At 51.3% G+C, this 23549-nt stretch overlaps 1 protein-coding gene across 5 annotated transcripts in view; it reads left to right on the forward strand.

Moving 5' to 3' along the window:
- IQSEC2 (IQ motif and Sec7 domain ArfGEF 2) overlaps positions 1–16606 on the forward strand; it is a 78148-nt gene extending 61542 nt beyond the window's left edge. For 4 of the 5 annotated variants that reach the window (XM_044234475.1, XM_044234476.1, XM_044234477.1 and 1 more), the window contains 11 exons: positions 816–1711; positions 3115–3276; positions 3752–3874; positions 4854–5020; positions 7559–7698; positions 8632–8757; positions 10664–10763; positions 11254–11415; positions 12989–13162; positions 13654–13703; positions 14290–16606. In XM_044234475.1, coding sequence (XP_044090410.1) covers positions 816–1711; positions 3115–3276; positions 3752–3874; positions 4854–5020; positions 7559–7698; positions 8632–8757; positions 10664–10763; positions 11254–11415; positions 12989–13162; positions 13654–13703; positions 14290–15255 — 3066 coding nt within the window. In that variant the 3' untranslated portion in view covers positions 15256–16606. The remainder of the gene's footprint in view (positions 1–815; positions 1712–3114; positions 3277–3751; positions 3875–4853; positions 5021–7558; positions 7699–8631; positions 8758–10663; positions 10764–11253; positions 11416–12988; positions 13163–13653; positions 13704–14289) is intronic. The other variant, XM_044234479.1, reaches the window with a different exon arrangement.
- The last annotated feature ends 6943 nt before the right edge of the window (positions 16607–23549 follow it).

Raw genomic sequence — 23549 nt, forward strand, 5'->3', positions numbered from 1 at the left:
AGACCACAGTCTCTGAAGACTTGACTGGGGCTGATGGGTCTGCTTCCAAGCTCACTCACTTGACTACAGATGCTCACCACGTGGACATCTCCAAAGGGCTGCTCATGGTGTGGCTTCCCCCCAGAACAAGGGGTCTGAGAGAGAGAGAGAGAGAGAGAGAACAGGAGTTCTCAGGAAGGAATCTAGTCTTTCATAACCTAATCCCGGAAGTGACATCCCATCCCTTCTGCCATATACTGTTGGTTCCACAGACCACGCCTGGGTCAGTGTGGTACACAAGGGTGTAGAGACTGGATACCACAGAGAAGCTGAGTTACCAGCCACAGTTTGGATCTCAAATAATAACTATATGGATTTCCTAAGACAGAACTAGATGGAGGGCACTGGGAGCCCAGAGGAAGCCGAGATTTTGGTTTACCCTGGGGAATGGCAGAGGCAAGAAATAGGGATTGAATGCGGGAGGAGATGGTATTTGTCTTGGGTCTATAGGGACATGAAGGAGATACTGAGATTTCTGAGAAGAGAACTTGTCGCCATTACCCAGCTCCTGTGAGCTCACAATGGCTCCCTGGGAGTTGTTTTATATACTGCAGAGAACCTGTGGAGGTGGGGGAGGGGACCCACTTCTTCTTGGCTGACCCACTAGGAAGATTTCCCCTTTTTCCCTCCCTCCCTCCTTCCCTTCTACCCTCCTTCCCTCCCTCCCTTTTACCCTTCCTCCATTCCTCATTCCTCCCTTCCACCATCCCATCCTCCTTCCCTTCCTCTTTCCTCCCTTTCTCTCCCTTTCCCCTTTCCCCTTTCCGCCCACACAGGTAAAGTCTCTGGCTGAATCCATTGATGAGGCCCTGAACTGCCACCCATCAGGGTCCATGTCTGAGGAGCCAGGGTCAGCCCAGCTGGAGAAGCGGGAGTCAAAGGAACAGCAAGAGGACAGCTCGGCCACATCCTTCAGTGATCTTCCCCTCTACTTGGATGACCCAGTTCCCCCACCATCCCCTGAGCGACTGCCCAGCACAGAGCCCCCACCCCAGGGCAGGCCCGAGTTCTGGGCACCAGCCCCTCTCCCACCAGTTCCTCCACCAGTGCCACCAGGGACCCGGGAAGATGGTGCCCGTGAGGAAGGCACTCGCAGGGGTCCTGGGTGCTTGGAGTGCCGGGATTTCCGGCTGCGGGCCGCCCACCTCCCCCTGCTTACCATTGAGCCTCCTAGTGACAGCTCCGTGGACCTGAGTGACCGCTCAGATCGCGGCTCTGTCCACCGCCAGCTGGTGTATGAGGCTGATGGCTGCAGCCCCCATGGGACCCTGAAGCACAAGGGGCCACCAGGCAGGGCCCCCATCCCACACCGCCACTACCCAGCCCCAGAGGGCCCAGCCCCAGCCCCACCAGGGCCCCTGCCACCAGCCCCCAACAGTGGCACCGGGCCCAGTGGTGTGGCTGGGGGTCGGAGGTTGGGGAAGTGTGAGGCAGCAGGTGAGAACTCTGATGGTGGAGATAATGAGAGCCTTGAGAGCTCCAGCAATTCCAATGAGACCATCAACTGCAGCTCTGGCTCCTCTTCGAGGGACAGCCTGAGGGAGCCTCCATCCACAGGCCTGTGCAAGCAGACTTACCAGCGGGAGACGAGGCACAGCTGGGACTCACCAGCCTTTAACAATGACGTGGTGCAGAGGCGGCACTACAGAATTGGCCTCAACCTGTTCAATAAGTACGTGCTCCCTGCTCCTGCCTCTTCACCCCCTCCCTATCCTGCCGGAAGCACTTGGACCATGGGGGCTGGACTCCAAGCAGAGCTCCTGTTTCTGCTGTCCTCTCTCATTTTGTGGATGGGCTTTCTCCCTGGCCTGGGCAGCGGGGTGGCAGAATAGAAAGCCCTCCTCACCACACACACACACACACACACACACACACACACACACCCTCTTTAAGAAGCAGCTCTAGTCCTAATACTGCCTCTGACTGGCTGTGGGACTTGGGGCAAGAAGCTTCCTTCTCTGGGCCCCAGTTTGCTGTCTATAGGGATAGGTTTTGAACCTCAGTTCCCCCACATCCCATTTTCGGTGAGGAGGTGATACAATGTATCAAGAGCCCTGCTCTGAGTCCCAGGAGCCCTGGACCCGTAACCCAACTTTGGCCAAACTGTGTATGCAGCCCTGGGCAAGGTGTGTTCCTTCCTTGGGCTTCAGGGCTTCCATCTCTTAGCAGGGTGTATATCTGAGGCACTGGGGGGCAGCGTGGGGTGCTGGAGTAGTCCGTGACCATGACCGAGCTCTTTCCAGATGCCTGGTTTTGTGCCAGGTGCCTAGGAGCGGGGTGGAAGCGTGACATTTGGTCAGAAAAGGAAGAGAAAATGGATGCCCTATGTCTTTATAGCTTAGTAGATGCCGTCACCTGTATTTACTTCTTGCAATAGCTCAGTAAGGTGGGAAGTAGTGTCCCTGTTTTATAGAGAAGGGATTGAGGCTTGGAGAAGTAAAAAGGAGTTGTCCTGAGTCATGCAACAGGTAAGTAATGGACTTGAGACTCTAGTGGCACCAAAGTCCCTTCCAAATTCCAGCCTTGTGGGGGTCTAAGGCTCTGGGGTTCTGAATATGGGATAGTTCAGACCCAGATTTGGCCTTATGGAAAGTGGGGAGTATCTTGTCTGTTGAACCACCCACCGAGGCTGGGTAATACCTTGTCTGGGTGGAATGTGAGATGCAGACAAGGTAACCTCTTTGCTTTCCTATTCAGAGGGTTTGTGACTGGGAGAGAAGGGCGTAGCCTGGAACTCACGCCTTTTCCCAGGATTCCTCTGTGCCTGCTAGGGGTATGGAAGCTCCTGGCATAGAGCAGCCTCTCATTAGATCTTAATTTTCTTTCCATCATAGTGTGGCTCCCATGGAGGAGGAAGTTGGGTTGAGGATACCTTGGAGTTTGGAAGCTCTGTGAGAGTGGCTTCCTCTCCTTGGGCCTTGGTTTTCACATCTGTGAAGGGATTGAGCCGAATTATGTATTCAACTTCCTTGGTTCTTTGAGGCTGTGGTCGGACCTCAAATTAGTTCAAGTAGTGGGACAGAGGGCCAAGTTCTCGGAGGATAGTCATCTCATCTACCTCCCCTCTTTCTGCAGGAAGCCAGAGAAGGGCATCCAGTATCTGATCGAGCGGGGCTTCCTGTCAGACACACCGGTGGGAGTGGCTCACTTTATCCTGGAACGGAAAGGCCTGAGCCGGCAGATGATAGGGGAATTCCTAGGGAACCGGCAGAAGCAGTTCAACAGAGATGTGTTGGAGTGAGGACCCCAGGATGGGGCAGACTGGGCCAGGGATTCCTGGAAAAGGAGGGCAGGAGGGAGGAAGTGGGCAACTGGTCCTTTTTGCGCGGATAAACTTTACAAAACAGGATGAAGAGACCTTTCTGCTCCCATGCCCCTGTACTTCAAAAAGGTCTGATCTCTTTTGGCCCTATTTCTACAAGTCTTCTGGGTGGCCCTGTTTGTCCTCTGACCTGCTTTGGGCCTCAGTTTTCCTGTCTCTGAAAAGAGTGGGTCAATGGAAAGGACCCTTAGTAACGATGTGTCTGGCCTTGATTTTTCTGGGATGGATTCCATTTCAAACATTCCATCCTTGAAAGTACTTGCTAGGGCCATGGGTCCAGATTTTGGAAGTCTGGCAGTGGGGGTGTTTGTCTATTCGGGCAGGTCAGGATAGGTCAGAGGTTTTCTACAGAGGATTTGAGAGTGCCATACCCACTTCTTTGTTCCACAGCTGTGTGGTGGACGAGATGGACTTCTCCTCCATGGATTTGGATGACGCACTCCGGAAGTTCCAATCCCACATCCGAGTTCAAGGCGAGGCCCAGAAAGTGGAGCGACTCATCGAAGCCTTCAGGTGTGCCTGTCTCCCATTCCCAAAAGTTCCCTTAACCTCCTTCCAGGGGGCAGCGGAGTCTGTGTCTCCAAGTCACCTCTCTGAACCTCAGAATTTCCTCACACCAGAAAATGGAAATTATAAGTCCTATCTTGCCAGGCAGTCATGCAGTTGTGAGGATCAGAGGTAGTATACCTAGAGTATCTAGCTCAGCACCTGAGATGTGGACATCCAATAGTTGACGACAGCAGCCCCAGCTAACACTTGTCGAGTCCTCACCAGATAGCAGGTGCTGAGCTAGGCACTTTGTATGATTATTTCACCAAATACTCATAAAAACCCAATGAGGTAGGTGCTTTTATTATTATCCCCTGTTGCAGATAAGAAATCGGAAGTTTAGGGGGTGAAGTAACTTGCTCAGGGTCATACAATGAGTAATAGGTGGAGCCGGGATTTGAACTCAAGTGTATTTTCCTCCATGACCCAGTGCCCTTAACTCTTATCCTCCACCATTGATGCTTTGGGAATTAGGCAGACCTGGATAGAAATCCTGGCCCCAACATTTCAGGGTATGTAGCAGAGAAACAGAAGAATGACGGAGAACTTGTTGCTCATAATGGGAGAAGGATTTGCCTTAAAGTCAGAAAGATCTTCACCCTTTGCCAGCTCTTTCACCTCAGGCAGTTTACCTCTTTGCTTTGGGTCTCATTACTTCCTCTGTAAAATGGGGCTGCCAATCACTACCTTGCAGGCTTGTGGTAGGATTCCATGACACAATATACCTAAGTCCCCTAGCGGAGCTCCGTAAAAGGTAGTGGTAGTGATTTTTACATGCTGGTCATGGGGAAACTGAAGGAAGAATACATGCCCAAAAGGCCTGGGGACATTTCTTGGGGGAGAAGGCTGGGGGCACCAGACTGGGTTGGTGGGGCGGGAGCGAGGGATGGTGGGTAGGTGAAGCTTACTGGTGACTAACCTTGGCCATGATCCTGCCCTGCAGCCAGCGGTACTGTGTGTGTAACCCAGCCCTCGTGCGCCAGTTCCGAAACCCAGACACCATCTTCATCCTCGCTTTTGCTATCATCCTCCTCAATACTGACATGTACAGTCCCAGCGTCAAGGCTGAACGCAAGATGAAACTAGATGACTTCATCAAGAACCTGAGAGGTGACCCTATACCTCCCTATCGGCTTGTCCCATTCTTCACCTGGGAAGGGAGAGTGGGAAGATTGGAGGTGGGCTGGGGAAGGAGGGGAAAGATCACATAGACTCCCTGGAGATGAACCTGTGGGGTTCTCTCCTTTTCTGCCAAAGCTGCCACGTTCCCTTATTAATTCGCTCGAATATTGTTTGTCTGCTCATTCCTGCACCGAATACTGAGCAAGTGGGTTCTGGGGTTATTATAGCAGTAAGCATGAGAGCTAAAAGCCCTGGCTCTTACAGAGCGTGTACTGATCCACTCATTGACATATCACGTCCTCTTTCCCTCTCCTCTTTATTTATGCCCATAAAGACTCATTTAATTCTTCTCTGTACCCTTTCCTCCATCCATATGTTCACTTATTCCCTTGACCAGCCAGCTGACCCTGAGTGCCTCCCATGTACCTGGCCCTGTGTTGGGCGCTAAGGACACCCCAGCCCCTGCCCTTGAAGCTCCTGGTTTGTGGGACAGACTGACTTACTAGACCAGATACCCAACACAAGAGAAAGAGTGAATCGTGATGTTAGACAGGCCACAAGTGCAGTCAGAGCTCAGAGGAGAGAGAGCCCACCTCCAACGCACTTTCTGGAGGAAGTAGCATTTTCATTTTAAGGTAGGCCTTGAAGACATGAATAATGTGACAGAATAGCAATAGAGGAGGCTTATGTAGCAATAAGAATACAAGGCACAGAGGTAGGACAAGTTGTTGAGAAAACAGTCAAGATGGGGTGGACGATGCAGTCAGGAAGGTCGGTGGGAATCAATACAGAGGGCCTTGAATGCCAGGTGAGAAAAAAGGTCAAGGTGAACTTTTTTTTTTTTTTTTAAGATTTTATTTATTTATTTGACAGAGAGGGGTACAGCGAGAGAGGGAACACAAGCAGGGGGAGTAGGAGAGGGAGAAGCAGGCTTCCCACTGAGCAGGGAGTCCACTGCTGTGCTTTCTCCCAGGACCCTAGGATCATGACCTGAGCCAAAGGCAGACACTTAACCACTGAACCACCCAGGCGCCCTGACCTTTTTTTCTTAGTTTATTGTATTGATGTCAAGCCCTGGCATCTCACCAAAGACCAGCCTACTAAAAACAGCACAGACGTTAGGATTATTTAAACAGAAATGAGAGGGGGAAACAGAATTGAGGAAAAACAAACAGATGAGACAAATTGGCTGACCGGCAGGCTGTGCACGGTTACTGGGCTCAAGCTTTTTGGCAGCTGAGGTAAAAAGGCGGTGTGATGACGGATGTTCCCTTAACACCTGCCCAAGGAGGAGGTGTGGCATTTCCAAAGGAGAAAACATCTTCTCTAGCAGAAGGTTTAGAGGGAAGAGTGAGTGGGTTTCACTCAGCAGACAGTCAGGAGTGGAGAAGGATGGTAGACTTGGGAAGAGAGAGTTAGATTAGAGGCCATCTGGAGCTGTCTCCCAGAATCCTGCTATTAGTCATTTATTCATTCATTCATTCATTCATTTCACCCATCCTCTCTCCTTCCGTCGTCCTCTCTCTGTATGTACACACACGTACATGTACATACACACATATACACACTTATATGCGTGCATACATATGTATATGTGTGCATATGTATTTGGAGAGGTACTTCCTGAGGTGTGAGGTGTTAGATACAACAGGCTTTCTGGAGAGGACAGCATTCAGTTACTTCCTGTAACTGAAAATGTGAGGACCAGAGGTACTTCCTCTCCAAATACATATACACACATATAAATACATATATGTATGTATATGTATGTATATACTTGTATATGTATATATATATTGTATATGCATATATCTTTCCCCTCCAATTATTAAATAAATAAGCAAACAAACGAAATGAATACTTTATATGAAGTTAAGATCGCGCCGTGAATGTGATTTATTATCCTGCTCTTTCTACTTACCTTGCTACAGGAATTTTCTCATGCTTTTTTGTAAACACCAAGTTTTGAATAGTTGTAAATTATTTTAACTGGATACACTCAGCTTTAATTAATTGGGCCTCCATTGTGAGAACTTAGGTTGTTTCGAAGTTTTCCTGTAAGTAGCACTTGTACATGTATCTTTGCATGTATTTCTGAGTAATTCCTTAGGGCAGATTCCGAGGAAAAGAGTCATGGAGTATTCAAGCTTTTGCGAAGTTATCTTCCAAAACAGTTTTGTTCATATACATGCCCACTTCCCTGCCCTCTTTTTAACACTGGATATATAATTTAACATTATTTTTGCTAGTTAGAAAAGAAAAAAAGTATCTGATGATTTTCATCACAGCGTGCTCTGAGTTACTTAGAAAAAATCCCCATGCTGGGAAAGAAAGCAGCTGGTCGTCCAGTTGCTTGGCAAAGGACGCCTTTTCTGGCCCGGTCCTGACCAAAGGACTGAGGGTGCACACTCCTTCCAGTCATAGCCATTGTTTGCACTCCTGCTTCAGTGTGGGATATTGTGGAGAACCCCTGCCACCCACCCCCCACATTTATGCTATATATCCCTGTGTTGCTCCCCTCCACAGGGGTTGACAATGGTGAAGACATCCCCCGAGACCTCCTGGTGGGCATCTACCAGCGTATCCAGGGCCGTGAACTGCGAACCAATGATGACCATGTGTCCCAGGTGCAGGCCGTGGAGCGCATGATTGTGGGCAAGAAACCGGTAAGTGCCTTGGGGGGCTGCAGGGGGGACAGGATTTGGGCTGGTTTCTGCCACTGAGTGGTAGGTAAGTCAGTACCCCTTTCTGAGCCCCAGACTCCCCGTCTCCTGCTGAATGGAGTGGGTGATAATGCATTCTTTGGGGGTCGTGGTGCAGAGCGAGATGCTCTTGGGGGAATGCCTCTAGTGCACATCCTTTCCACCTGTAGTTTTGCCTCTCCATCCCAGGTGAGGAGCCAAGGTAATAGTTAGTTGATAACCAAAACCAAGAACACCCTCTAGTCTTATAGTCAACAAACATTTACAGATGTTGGGACACCTGGGTGGCTCAGTTGGTTGAGTGTCTGCCTTTGGCTTAGGTCATGATCCCAGTGTCCTGGGATCAAGCCCCGAATCAGGCTCCCTGCTCAGTGGAGAGCCTGCTTCTCCCTCTCCCACTCCCCCTGCTTGTGTTCCCTCTCTTGCTGTATCTCTCTCCATCAAATAAATAAATAAAATATTTTTTAAAAAAACATTTACAGATGCCTTTCCACAGAGCCCAGCATTTCACTAGGGAATAGGAAAACTGATAGAATCAGACAGAGTCTCCATCTTTGGGGAGATTCACAGACTGGGAGTGGGGAGTGTCAGCATAATACTTCTTTCTGCCTTATAGTCAGTCTAAGGGAGCAGAAAGGAGGGAAAAGTCATTTTCAGTCATAGAACTGGGATGGGGTGGAAGAGTGGAATATGGAACTGGGCAAGAAAGGCACTCCAGACAGAGAGAGCTCTAAGAACAAAGGCAAGCCGACACCTCCATTGCTCGGACTCCTTGTGTCACAGTGACAGTGATTTGTATCAGAAGTAGGCTTCCTCCTGAGGTTAAACGGTAAGGTGCTGAAGGACCGAAGCTGGCATGCTAGCCTTGCTGACACCTATTTCTTCATGTCTGCCTAGGTCTTGTCTCTTCCTCACCGTCGACTGGTTTGCTGCTGTCAACTCTACGAGGTGCCAGATCCAAACCGCCCCCAGCGGCTAGGGTTGCATCAGCGGGAAGTATTCCTCTTCAACGATCTCCTTGTGGTATGTGCCTTGGGGTACGGAGGGCAGGGGAAGGAAATGAAGAGGAGGTGCTGAGCTTGGACCCTGGGTCTAGGGTGAACCACGTTAACGGTGGCGGGTGGAGGTGTGGTGGGTGAGGTGCTTCGCCATGGCCTCTGTGCCATCTTGGATAAGGCACAGGCCCCCTATGCCCCTCTTTCCCCTTTCGGATCCATTTGGTGGTGGTGGACGCTGCACAGGGGAGAAAATGTGAGGACCAGGGGACTTGACAGACCTACAACCTGGGAAGCCGTAGAAAAAGTCCCCATCCATCTCTGTAGCCCAGAGTGTTGGCTGGAAGGAGAGGAACCTGTGACCCTGAGGTTACTCTGAAACCTTCAGGTGGTCAGGATGCTCAAAGTGATTCTGAAAACCAAGCTTGTCACCACTGTAGACATGCATCTTTTAGAGCTGGGACTTTTATTGACTCTGCCAGTGGGAAGAGAATTTCAGGGTTTCCCTTCCAACCTGGAGCAAGAACCAGTATCCTGCATGGCCCCCTGGTTGCATGACTGCGGAGATATAAGACTGCCTTCCTCCAAGGCAGCCAGTTTCCTGGTTAGACAGCTCTGATTGGTAGAAACTGTCTCCCAATGGGTTTCTTCTAACCATCTTCCCTGGGCCCTTGCAATCACAGAGAACAAGTGTTTCTTCTGCTCCTCAGGGATTTGAGGACAGTGGCCTGTTCCCCCTGACCCTACCCCCGTGGTCTTCTCTAATTCTTTAGAACAGGGTCTCTCAATCTCAACACTATTAACATTTGGGGCAGGATAACTGTTATGGGGACTATTCTGTGCGTTGGAAGACATTTAGCAGCATTCTTGGTCTCGACCTCCTAGATGCTAGTAGCACTCCTTTAAGCAAAACTGTTTCCAGACATTGCTAAATGTCCCCCAGGGTTCGAAGTCATCCCTAGTTGAGAATCGCTGCTTTAGATGAAGCCCCTCCAATGCCTTCTCTAAGCCTCAATTTCCTCCTCTGCGAAGTGGGGCTAATCCCTATCTCATGGGTTGTCCTGAGGATGGAGTTAAGAAGTCAGATGGGGAATAGCCTAACCCAGAGGAGGGCCTGGCTCACACAGGTGCTGAGTAAATGTCTCACCACCTCTCACGCACTGACGCCAGAGTGTGTCCAGCCCCGTGCTAAGCACGGGGTTCACAGAGATGAGCGAAACTCAGTCCTTGTTCTTGGGAGCTCATGGTCCGAAGGATTGAAAAAAAAAATGCTTTGCATAACCACACGCTGTAACAGTCCTGAAATGAAGTATTTTGCTTTTAAATGCCACTCATAGACTGCCTGAGGTGTTCAGAGCCTATGGTGGTCGAATCCAGAGTGCCCAACCACTTGACAAAGACCCTGGGCTATTGAGAGGAAGACCCGTTAGCTCTAGACATGGGTTCACTGGCATTTGCCATTGTTGGCTGGGATCTTCAGGGATGGGCAAGAAACCCGAAAACCAGACTCCTCTTGGTGCTCCCAGTCCAGCAGGGGGCGACCACTCCCACACAGTGCTCAGCTAAAGCCTCCTGGTGAAAGGCATGGAAGCAGCAGCTTACCAGAAGCTCAGAGAAGGGGATGGGGTAGGGGAGTGCGTGTGAGGTGTTAGATACAACAGGCTTTCTGGAGAGGACAGCATTCAGTTACTTCCTGTAAAAATCGTATATGCCTGTTGTGCGTCGTCATTACATATGAGGAACTTGCATTTTCTCCCGTCTCTTCCGTTCTGCTTCTCAAGCTTCAGTTCTTCCCAGCTCATGGGTATGTGTGTTTGTGTGTATGTGTCCGCTAGTGGTGGTGGGAGGGGAGAGGGCGGCTTTGAGAAATAGGTGTCATGTGGAAATTCCCCACCCAAACCCTGCCTCTTGTCTCTACCTCCCCCCCGCCAAAGGTCACCAAAATTTTCCAGAAGAAGAAGATCTTGGTGACGTACAGCTTCCGTCAGTCCTTTCCTCTCGTGGAAATGCACATGCAGCTCTTCCAGAATTCATGTGAGTCCCTTCCTGGATTCCTGCATCCCAAAAGTCTATGCCATGGCCCCCATGCTCATCCTTCATCTGTACCAGCCTCCGGTTTTTTTTGGAGCCCTTTACAACGGGACTAAAGATCTCCAAAGCACCTACTTGGTCCCGGGATGCAGGGCAGGCCAGGGTGAAGTATAATTTGGGTCCGTGCCCTGGGGAGCTCGTGGTCTGGCAGAGAGAACCATGGGGTGTATATGTTTTCTGGTGGGCCGAAGAGATGGTGATCTTGCTGCACTTTGAAAGACCAAGCCAGAGGAGCTTTGTTGGGTGGCTGCAGAAGCAATGTGAGTAGAAGCAGAGATGTGAAGGAAGGGGTTTGAGAGAGCAGCTAGAGTTCAATTTGCCTTCATATCTGGAGTACAGGGAGTAACGGGGCCATGAGTACCAGAAGCTTGAGGGCTGCGGGGTGGGGCAAAGGGGAGCTGCTGAAGATCCCAGACCTCCCCCTTCCCCACAGATTACCAGTTTGGGATCAAGCTGCTGTCCGCGGTACCTGGCGGGGAACGCAAAGTCCTCATCATCTTCAATGCCCCCAGCCTCCAGGACCGGCTTCGCTTCACATCCGACTTGCGCGAGTCCATTGCCGAGGTGCAGGAGATGGAGAAATACCGCGTGGAGTGTGAGTAGCCCAGCGGCACCTCTTTCCCCTTTTCCTGACACAGCACCCTGCAGACACCAAGAATCCTGTCCTTTGAGAATCTCAGAGCCAAGGGTGAGCTTGTCCAGCCTTCCTACCCTCATTCTAGGAAACTTTCAGCCTCTGCTTGAATACCTTCAGTGACAAGAGGCTCACTACCTCTGAACAGCAGATTATTACGCCAACCCCTAATTATGAACCAACTCTTCCTTCTATTGAAAGGCGGCAGGGAGAAGAATCAGGGTTCTGGAGGTAGGACTCTAGTTTCAGATCCCAGGTTTGCTACTTATCACTTAGGTAAACCAGGGCAAGTTGCCTGACTCCCTGAGCCCCAGTTTCTTTATATATGACATTGGGAAGATGAAAGGTCCTTCAGAGAGTTGTGGAGATTCGATGAGGTAAGGTAGACAACGTGTCCTCTTCCCACATTCCAGTTCCTGAGCTGAGTCCCTATCACCCATTCTTTTGGCCCCCAGAGGCCGCATCAAGTCACTTTCAGCATATATAAATGGGAAATAGTGATGACATCTCATTCCACTCGATGCCCTCCAAGTTTTCTCTTCTCCAGGCTAAGCAGTCACAGTTAAGTAACATGGTGTTGAGGAGAAAGAGGCAGGCAGACACACAGAGAGAAACTGAGGCAGTGGACAGCTGCTTGGTGAGCTCTTCATGGTTCCAGGGTCAATGCTTCTCCTCAGCAAGGCAGGGTCATACATATCAGTTCACCAGATCCTTGAGACCCAGGGGCTAATTAGAGAGGGGTGAGCGTACCAATATGAGGGGGAGGGCGATAGAGGTCTCCATGACCTCCTCAGGGAGGTGGGGTATAAAGAGGCTGGAGAATGTAGGCTTTGGACTCAGGCAGAACTGCTTCCAGAATATGGGCTCCCCATTTCCAGCTGTATGACTCTGGGCAAGCTCTATGACTTCTTGGATTCTCAGTTTCTTCCTCTGAAAAATGTGGATAATAATGCCTTACCTCTGAACTGTCGTGAGATGGAGTGAAATCAAGTAAACACAGCTCCCAGCATACTGCTGGCATATAATAGAGGCTTCGATTCCTGTTGGTTTCCTGCTCCTGTCCTTCCAGGAGCCCTCTGCTTTGGAGCAAGATATCTGAGAACCGAGCAGACTTTGGAATGATTGCCCTTTGCCATAATCCTTCCTGCCCCTGCTGTGACCAGCAGCTGTGAAGCTGTTTTGAAGGGCAGGGGTGGTTTGGAAGACCAGACTGCGAGTGGGCAGGGGAGCTGGGAGCAAGAAGGGTGAGAGGAAGAGGGGAGGAGCAGGAGAAACGGGAGGAGCAAGCACCAGAGAGGAACAGAGGGAAAACCCAGCCAGAGGACATGGCACAAAACGGGGCTGGGCAGTGTGGGTAGCGGGGAGGGGGGCTTCAAAGATGGAGCTGAGGTTTGGGGGTAGCATGCTGCCTGTCCAGTGGGCAAAGCAGGAGCCCTGGGGAGAGAGTGGGCAAGGATGGGGAAGGCTCATCTCTCAGGCGGCCTTTCACTCTTATCCCTGACCTTCTCTCCCTGTCTCTCCCACTACCACCCAGCGGAGCTAGAGAAGCAGAAAGGTATGATGCGGCCTAACGCCTCACAGCCGGGAGGGGCCAAGGACTCAGTGAATGGCACGCTGGCCCGCAGCAGCCTGGAGGACACGTATGGGGCAGGCGATGGGCTCAAACGGGGCGCACTCAGCAGTTCCCTGCGAGACCTCTCTGACGCAGGCAAGTCTTTGGGGCCCTGCCCTGGCTGGGGAGATGTGGGACAGGGCGTCCTTTCTGCCTCCTATCACACTGACCGCCAGCCTTCCCTGCACCCACCACACACGCACGCACCCTGCCTTTATCCAGAGCCCTGGGCACCATGCCACAGGGGGCCTGGGAGCCAGGTCAGATCAGGTGGAGCCCAGAGTCTGGGCCATGGAGTGTGAAGTGGGGCCACAGTCTTAGCCCCTCTCTCTCGCTGCTCCACCTCTCCTCCTCTCTTTCCTCTTCTCTCTCTCCAGTACCACCTCTCCTCCTTCTCCATCTTTTCCTCCTCTCACGCCTCCTCCTCCACCTCTCCTCCTCCCCACCTTCCCCTCTTCAATGGGGGAAAGGGAATAGGGGTGTCTGTCCCCGGGAGGGGCCCAGGCCTGGTGCCCAGCTCTGGAGCCCAGCAGGGTGGGGAGGGGGGGTTGCTGCTCTGACGCTGGGCTCCTTGCTTGTGGGTGCAGGGAAGCGGGGGCGGCGTAACAGCGTGGGATCGCTGGACAGCACCATCGAAGTAAGTGCCAGCTCCTGCCCCACTCACCCTCTGCATGAGCCCTGCCCTGCCTCAGAGCCCCAGAGGAAGAGGGGACCTGTTCTTCCCCCTCTTCCCTGATGGGAACCTCGAGGCTGCCTCTCCCAGCCAACCACTCTCTCCATCTGTCCTCAACTCTGTCTGTCCTCACTCTGCCTGTCTCTCAGTCTGTCTTCCACTCTCCCTAGCCCCTCTCAACCCCAGGGCCGGCTCTGAGTAGAGATGCCCTTGGAGTTGGACCGTGAGAAGCTCTCACCTCCAAGTCCTGCTCCAAGTCACTCTGTGTCTCTCCGGGCCTAGCATTCTCCCTGCCTGCAAAATGGGGATAAGGAGGAGGTCCTACTGATTCTTCCTCTCCTGGCGGAGGCTCAGATGAGATAGTGGATGTGACAGCAGAGCTCTGCAAGCTGGGGAGCTCCGCGTACAAAGTACAGGACTGTTACTGGCTTTCATTATGCCCTGGGTGTTCCTGTCTCCCCAGCTCCAGCCCTCAGGGACTGGGTGGAGTTTAGGGTTGGGAGTTTAGGAAGTCTAGACTGGCCTGACTGTCCCCCCTCCCCGCTTCCAGGGGTCTGTTATTAGCAGTCCACGCCCTCACCAGAGGATGCCACCTCCGCCCCCGCCCCCGCCGCCAGAGGAGTACAAGAGCCAGAGGCCCGTCTCCAACTCCTCATCCTTCCTGGGCTCCCTGTTTGGAAGCAAGCGGGGCAAGGGGCCCTTCCAGATGCCACCACCGCCGACAGGCCAGGCTTCTGCCTCCTCTTCATCTGCTTCTTCCACCCACCACCACCACCACCACCACCACCATGGTCACAGCCACGGTGGCCTGGGGGTGCTGCCTGATGGGCAGTCCAAGCTCCAGGCCCTGCATGCCCAGTATTGCCAAGGACCAGGCCCTGCCCCGCCGCCCTACCTCCCACCCCAGCAGCCCCCTCTCCCCCCACCTCCTCAGCAGCCCCCGCCCCTGCCCCAGCTGGGCTCCATTCCACCACCACCTGCCTCGGCCCCACCTGTGGGGCCACATCGCCACTTCCACGCCCATGGCCCCGTCCCAGGCCCCCAGCACTACACCTTGGGCCGGCCAGGCAGGGCCCCCAGACGGGGGGCTGGAGGACACCCTCAGTTTGCTCCACATGGCCGCCACCCCCTGCACCAGCCCACATCCCCATTGCCCCTGTACAGTCCTGCCCCCCAGCACCCGCCAGCCCACAAACAGGGCCCCAAACACTTCATCTTCAGCCACCACCCACAGATGATGCCAGCAGCAGGGGCCACTGGGGGCCCTGGATCCCGGCCACCAGGGGGCTCCTATTCCCACCCTCACCACCCCCAGTCACCCTTGTCACCACACTCACCCATCCCACCCCACCCTTCCTACCCACCCCTGCCCCCACCCTCACCCCACACCCCACACTCGCCCCTGCCACCCACCTCCCCCCATGGCCCACTGCACGCCTCTGGGCCCCCTGGCACGGCCAACCCACCCAGTGCGAACCCCAAGGCCAAGCCAAGCCGGATCAGCACCGTGGTCTGATGAACAGAGGGAGTGAGCTGGGGCCCAGGGAGGTCTGGGGAATCCACAAGAGATTCCCTAGTTTTTCCAAAATATATGTACACATAGAGATGCCCTCCTCCCCACTTCCTCCCTGCCTTGGAATCCCTCCTCTAACCCACAACAGCTGCCGTGGGGTTTCCTTCCAGATTCAAGGATCCTTGCCACTTGAAGCCTGGACGCAGGGCTCTCAAGCCCTGGGGAGTGGTGAGGACCTTTTGGAGATCCTCATTCTTTCTTTTTTTCCCCCTCTACTCTCTCCATCACCACTCCCCACCCCCAACCCTCACTCCCTGAGGTGGCCTCAGACCTCTGGGCCAGTGTGGGCTCCCTGTTAGCTCTGGCTGGTAGAGAAGGGCAGACAGGTGTCAGGAGCAGTGAGGGTAAAGGTTTCCCCAGAGCACCTCTAGCCACGCAGGGCTAGGAGGGAGCTCCATAGAGTTGTGGCCAACCTTCAGTTGGCTCTGTCCTCTCTCAGACCTCAGGGCCTGGCTAAATTCCTCCATGTGTCTCTCCATCTGCCTGAGGAACAGAGCTGTAGGTGCCCTCAGTGGGTGGGCCCCCACTAACGCTGGTCCCCCATAGGGGCAGTCCCTCCCCTCCAGAGCCAGCCTCTGTCCTCTTTCCAGTGGGCCCCAGCCCAGACCTCTTCAGCTCTGGGACCTTGCCTCTCACAGCAACGTTCTTATCCTGATCAAAGTCCAGACAGGTTTGGGCGGGCGGCGGGGGGGAGCGAGGGGGACTCAAGTCTGGGATGAGAAGGGCACTGCCCTCCCTCACCCATATTGCATGCCCCCATTCCCTTACACCTACCCCACCTACAACTGAAGACAATGCACTTTACAGATCTTGCCCACATACACCTCGCTGGGGCAGGGCAGCCAGCATCAGCCCTGGGGAGATAGGCTCCCAGAGGGCCACCATAAGCCCATGATGTCCTTCCTGAGGCAGATTGAAGCCATCAGAGCAGGGACTGGGAGCCAGGATACCTGACTCCTTCTGTACGTCAAAATCTCTGCCGCCTCTCCAACTCCTTTACAGCCCTGTTTATTTATTATAAATATATTTTTTACAAGCCCCAGCTCTTCCTCTCGCCCCACATACCCAGCTCCTTTCTCAGTTCCTGCCTCCCTCTGCCCCCCACCCACCATGGGCTGCAGTACAGACAGACAGACCCTGGCTGTATGAAGGTCCAGGGACCCAGGGGCTTGGGGGTGGGGGAGGGCAGCAGCCAGGGGCTGTACGGAGAGGAGCTGGGGTTCAGGCATTGTCTTTTTTCCTCCTTGTATATAAGAATGTATATTTGATGCCTCATAAAAGACCTTGTGCTCACCTCCCGCCTCTGCCTCCTACTTATGCTCCCTCTCCCTGGGGTGGAGCCCATGGAGAGAGAGGCCTTTAGCCCAGGGAGGTGAGGAGTGAAGGGTAGCAGCCCAGGCACCTGGGTGGGTGAGATGCCTTGGGTGGGTGGAAGGTGGGGGAGGAGGGAGGTTTCCCCATCTCAGCTTGTTAACTGCCATGTGACAGCAGCAAGGGTGTGTGGGCTTTGGAGTTGAGCCAGTTCAAATCCTGGGGTTTTCCCTCCTGAGGCACACACACTTGGGAAAAGCACCCTCTCAGACTTGGTCGTCTTGATTTAAAACTGGAGGGGATGAGCTGTTGTCACATGGAATTGTGATGATGATAGGCAGTGACGAATGTCAAGCAGACAGCGTGGAGTAGGTGCTTGGGAAATTAGTTCCCTGCTCTTCCTTTCTCAGGTTGGAGGCTTCCTTCTGCTCTCCTGCTATCCATGCTTACCCTTCCTGTGGCTGGCCTGGCTTTGTCCTGGGGCTCTCCCCACACCCCTGGGGCAAGCTGTGTTTCTGCCCTGGAGGGTAGGTGGGCAGGTAGGTGACCTGAGCCAGGAAGCCAGGGGCTAGATCCACTGTAAGAGCTCTCAACATGTATATACTTAGGTTGTCAGGTAACAAATAGCTGGATTCTCTTCAGCTTAAACGGGAGTGGACAAGTCGAGAGAAGAGAAGGGTCTTTTCCAAGTCTACACAGCAAGTTGGGACAGGGGCTCCTGCCACTCTCCAGTCCCCCTAACCGCCCCCTTAGGAAATGAACACATTTCCAGCCCCGCCAGTTATGTCTTTGCAGAGTCCAGGAGGAATGGGGCTGAACATTGGCTCTTGGTTAGGGTCAGCAGTGTTCCCAGAAGCAGCAGTCAGTAAACATTTTTGGTGCCTTCTTAGAGTCTGGAATAGCCAGAGGTGTCTCAGTTTTTCCAGTTCGTATGCACATTCTAGTGGAAGAAGAAGCTGGGGCCATCTTGATGCCTCCTCCAGGATCCAACCTGAGCTTTTGAAGAACTTAGATCCAGAGGGGCCAGAATGAAGTCCAATAAGCATTTTCCTTGTTGGTTTCTTCCCTGGTTGCTCCCCCTTCTCCCACCTTCAACCTAATGCTGGTTTTGTCTTCCCAAAGTTTAGCTGTTAGCCCTCGAATCCTTGCTTAGTCACAGACTTGACCAGGTTGCTGTCGGCAGCTCACCTAGCCCCTCAGAGGCTGGTCTTTCACCTGTACAGAGGCTGGTCTTTCACCTGTATAATAAGGATAATAATCTTGCAGGGAAATTGTTCACAGATGCATGTGAAATGCCTGCCTCCTGCACAGTAAGCTGTTCTCTGCCACCTACAGAAATGAACGCAAACTCCTTGTCTTGACATTGGACGTCCTCCACCACGTGGCCCCAGTCGATCTCCTCGTCCTCATTCCTTGCCCACACTTCGACCACCCACTCACTGTTCCCGGAGAAGGCCTGTGTGTAATTTTCCGGCTCCGTATTTTACCTGTGCCTGCCCCCACCCCCGCCAAAGGTGCCTCCCCAATCCCCTGATGAAGATTTCCTCCCTCTGGTGAGATTGGGCTTAAAAGACCTACCCCTCACAAAATGTGCCCTTGATCACATCCTCTGACATCTTTCATGTCATCTTTCTTCCCCACTAGGCCACAAGTGGCTCAAGAGTGTTAATGGTCTGAATCATTGCTGTCCAGAGTGTTGCACGGCACAGATGACACTGAAATTTTGTTGATTTGAGTCAGTGTATAGTTCTTTCTAAGCTGAATCTTAGAGTAGGTATCTTTGCATTGGTTGGTTTACTGATTGTTACAACCTGTGTACCGACAGCCCCCCCCACCACTGCCCCTGGACTTCTTCATGCCTCCTTCAGCTCTTTCCTATGTTCTCCCCTACCCTCCTCAGTGCAGCACCAGCACTCGGCTGTCCCTGTCCCCCCTCCCTATCCTCTGCTTCCCAGACCCTCACCGTCCAGACAGTGGAGGAGGGGTATTTTGGCTCCTCACCTCCCCATTTCTTTGAGGGCCTGAAGACAAGAAGCCCAGTGGCTGTCCAGCCTTCCAAGGTTCTACTGCCCATCTCTTTGGGGACATGGATGGGAAGGGACAACATATAACAAAGGACAAAGGTCCTAGACACTCACAGTGTTCTTTGTCCTAGACCAGTGCTGTCCAATAATCCTTTCTGTGATGGTGGAAATGTCCTATATTTGTGCTGTCCAGTATAGTAACCCCTAGCACATGTGGCTATTGGGCCCTTGAAATGTGGCCAGTATAACTGAGGAACAGATTTTTATTTTTATTATTATTATTTTTTAAGATTTTATTTATTTATTAGAGAGAGAGCAAGCACAGGCAGACAGAATGGCAGGCAAAGGCAGAGGGAAAAGCAGGCTCCCTGCCAAGCAAGGAGCCCGATGTGGGACTCGATCCCAGGACGCTGGGATCATGACCTGAGCCGAAGGCTGCCGCTTAACCAACTGAGCCACCCAGGCGTCCCTGATTTTTATTTTTTAATTTAAATAGAAATAGCCACGTGTGGGTGGTGGCTGCCATATTAGAGCAGGACAAGACCTTCAGGAGGGAACAGCCTGGCAAGGATAATGTCCACACCATATGATACTAAATACAGGCCCAGAAGGGAGCAGAGTATGTGGGGGGGGGGTACAAAGAAGGGGAAAACCCAACTTTGGGTGGCGGGATGGGTGAGCAAGGAGGGCACTGCCCCTTTAGCTGAGTCTTGAGTGGTAAGTAGGAATCACCCTGGTAAAGAAGGGCATTTGTCAGAGGGAGCAGGGTAGACAAGGGTGTGGAGGGAGGTGTGTGAGTATGTGATTGTTAGTGGCATAGTGAGACGGAATGGGAGAGGGAAGCCCAGGTGGCAGGCATGGCATATTCTTGAAGCCCAGAGGCTGGCAGGCAGTGTGCCCTCTTTCCTCTATTGCCAACAGGTTTTTCCCCCCTAGTCTCCTGAGGACCTAAAGAATGACGCGGTGACACATTGAGCTACACAGTGTTCCCCACTGTAAAGTTACTGTTTTTCCCCTTATAATAAATGAGCATCTCGTGGAGAGCAACATTGAGATTGTATAAATATCCCGTTCTCCTCAAACTTTCACCCACCAGGATTCACTGATGCTTATCCAGATTGCCAAATGGTGATTTTCAATTCTTTTTAAAAAATATTTTATTTATTTATTTATTTGACAGACAGAAATCACAAGTAGGCAGAGAACCAGGCAGAGAAAGAAGGGGAAGCAGGCTCCCTGCCGAGCAGAGTCCCTGATTCCAGGACCCAGGGACCATGACCTGAGCCGAAGGCAGAGGCTTTAACCCACTGAGTCACCCAGGCGCCCCCAAATGGTGATTTTCAAATGCTATCATACTTTTGACATGGATTAGTTGACTTTCCACTGTAAGGGAGAGCTTTCCCCTCTTTTACAGGTATTTGTTTGTATCCTCATGGACTCTTGATTGTCTTTTGTATTCGATGGTTATAACACATTAGTATCATTCTTTATTATGGTGTTCAAAATGTCCCAGATTTGGCCAGCAGGAGGCTCTCTAGGAGCTGGCTTCTATGGCCTTTGGGCAAGTCTCCTTTTTTTTTTTTTTTTAAATTTTTTTTTTAATTTTAGCACTTCCTTGTTTTCTGGCACCACAAGATGCTCCAGGCCCATCATGCACTTTCTCTGCCCCAGTCTTGGAATCAGCCACTTTTCCCAAGGACCCCTGGTTCTTTTTAGTAGAGAATAGCATTTAGGAAGCAAGATTTGGGCCAAAATCTCAGTGTTAGAGCTATGTTTTAAGAATTTACTTTTTTGCTTGGAAAAATTCTGAGCATCTGTTGATGATCATCTTACTCCATCCTTCCTTTAAGGACAAGTTTCCCCTTTTCTCTCTTTTTATATATGTATATCAGTGTGGAGTCATGGATTTTTATTTTATTCTTCAATGAGTTAGAAATCCATTATAGTAATTCTTTTGGAATTATCGCTATTTTGAACATATTTTATTGTTCTGCATATAGATATATTCATGAATTCACACAGACACCTTGATACTTTGAAGAGGCTCTTTTAATAATCCAGGCTAGAGATAGTAAATGGCTCTCAGGGGAAGAGAAGATTAGAAAATGGTAGCGGGAGTAGGGGATGGATTCCAGAGCTATTCAGGAGTTAGAACTCACAGCTCATACCTACTTCAGAACTAGAGGGGACCCTATTTTGCAAATCAAAAAGTAAGGTACAGAGTCACTCTCATCCTGTCCGTTCAGAAGACATGGATGGGATGAATGTTGTGGAGAGGCCAGCTGAAGCTTGCAGTCGCTGTTTTGCCTCGGCTCCATGCCAGACTCACTCTCCCAGGTGGGTGGGTGAGGCCAACCTAGCCCCCAGCCCATGGTGAGCTCCCTGGTGCTTTCCAATTCTTAACTCAGCAGTACCCGGATCTAGGTTGATCTCCAGCAAGACGCAAGGGTTGGGAAAGGAGCCCATTTCCTGAGCACCGCACTGGGGTTGGGGGGTGGGAGCAGGAAGCCCCATCTGAGACTTTTACAGGGAGAATTGCGTAGCAGTCAGACAGACCTGGGTTTGAACTCCAGCTCTGCCCCTTACTAGCCATATGACATGGTAGGTTCATACTTCTCTGAGCTTCAATCCCCTTATGTGTAAAAGAGGGATAACCATACCTATTTCATAGCTCTTGGTCCTTGATGAGTGGCAGTTATGGTTATCTCTAATCTTCATAACTACCCTGTAAGAAAGGGATTACAGAGCCTCTTTGGATAAATGAGAAAATCAAGGCTAAGGAAGAAGAGGTACTTAGCAGATCTCTGTTGGTGAATGTCAGCTTCAGGAAAGTGGGGACCATATCTGTCTTGGTCGCCATCATATTCCAGGGCTCAGAAAAGTGCCTGGTGCATAAGAGGAGTTTAATAAATATTTGTGAGTGAATGAATTAGATCTGACTGGCTTCAAAGACTCCGTGCAATTTACATTTGCGCTTCCAAGACGGTGGGGCTGGTGTCTGGGCTAAGGCCATCAGAGAAGGCTATGGGATGTGTGGGCTGACCTGAGCCCCCAAACCTGGTCTTCTGACTCCTGATTCTTTGCTCTTCACTGAGCTGCTTTTGATGGAGATGCTGAGCTGCCTTCAGCCTAGTATTTGGCATATCTCCCACTTTCTGCATTCTCCTCACCCTTCTGCCTGATCCTATTCCTGGTGAGAGCAAATGACAGGAAGAGCATTTGACCTGGAGGTAGCAACTTCCTGTGTAACAGTAGGGAAGTTGTTTAATCTTTCTATAATATAGTTCCTTGCCTACAGAATGGGTAAGTTAACCTACATCTTTCCTAAGACAAAGGTTAAGGGAAATTGCAAAGATTAATAAGGATTAAAGTAATTAGGCCTATCTGACACTAAGATGTGGGCTCCTACTGGTGTGTACTGCTCTATCAGATAAGATGTCTTCAGCTCCATCCCAAAGTAGGCAGAATGATGGACCTAACTGGGACATGTAGGTACATTTATCTGTTCCTAATTCAAATGCACTCAAGCTTGTCACAGATGCTTAATATATACAGGAAATATTTGCAAAATCATATAGTGTATTTTCAGTCACTATATACTAAAGATGCTTAAAAATACACATTCATTTTTTCTTTTGTTTACTCAACATTTACTGCTTATGGTGACAAGTGCAAGGGATGTGTAAAGCCACATGGTCCCTGCCCTTAAGGAATTCAGTCTGATGCACACAAAATAAGCATTTAATCAGCATGTATACATGTACTCTAATATGTGCACAGTAGGTGTTCAAATTGTATGCAACGGGCCCACAACCAAGGAATAACATCTTCTTCAAATGCTTCAGATGCCTGATGTCTGTGTGGGCAAGGTACTGGTCTGATACTCAAAGTAGTTGCAATAAAACTATTCAGAAACTGCTCAATGACCATGCACACAATAGGAATAGATGTACACATAGTAGGTACTCAAATGCATATGACAGGGGTTATACACAATAAATACAGCTCATGTACACATACGTTTGGTAAGTACGCTGTAGGCTCACAACTGGTAGGTGTTTCATACAGTAGGCACTAGTAGGCAATAGGTAAATATGCTGTTGTTAAAACAGCCAACAATCAAAATATATATACACTCAGGCCTGTTTTATAGGAGTCCGTTCTACAAATGTGCCCACAATAAAAGCTTCATACAGAAGAATTAAAAGTGTTCATTTTTTTAAAATGCTGACAATGACTCTTTGCGGAGTATGAATGGAAGCCCGACCTCTGAGAGGCCTCTACACATAACCTTGGATGAAATATGTATTTCCTTCTTCTCCTTGGGACCCATTCTAAAAATCCATAATCCCCGGGGGTGGGGCAGCATCTTGCTTTCCTCCTTTCAAAGCCCCAGAGGTGTCAGCACCTAGAACTGGGAGCTCCCTAAGTCTTTCCCAACATGCTTGCCAGCATAAGAGGTCCCTAGCAATCAGGCACCTAAAGCCATTTTTTGCATCCCACACCGGAAAGACCCTGAAGAAGAAAATGTTGGGGCGGGGCCCGAGCCAGAGCTGAGGTCATAGAGGGGGGAGCCAGTTTGGGCCCACCACCCACCAACGCCAGCTCCTCTTCCGGTCTGTCTTCATAACGCGCATGCGCACCACTGGCCTTTAAACGTGCGCCGCCGGTCCATCCGGAAAGAGGATCCGGCAGTTTAATTACAATTTTGCTCCTCCGCCGCCGAAGCGGACTATTTGCTCTCAGTCTGGGAGGTGCTTTTGAGTTCCCGCTTTCAAATAGGGAGCCTACACTTGCAGATTCAGCTCTCCCTACGGGATGAAAGTTTCCTAGGGCTTGGCCTCACGCAAGGTATACGACGCTCGGAGGGACACGCCGCGGAGGGATTCGGTTTGTTGTGGT

Source organism: Neovison vison, chromosome X, assembly GCF_020171115.1.
Source record: "Neovison vison isolate M4711 chromosome X, ASM_NN_V1, whole genome shotgun sequence".
Classification (NCBI taxonomy): Eukaryota; Metazoa; Chordata; class Mammalia; order Carnivora; family Mustelidae; genus Neogale; species Neogale vison.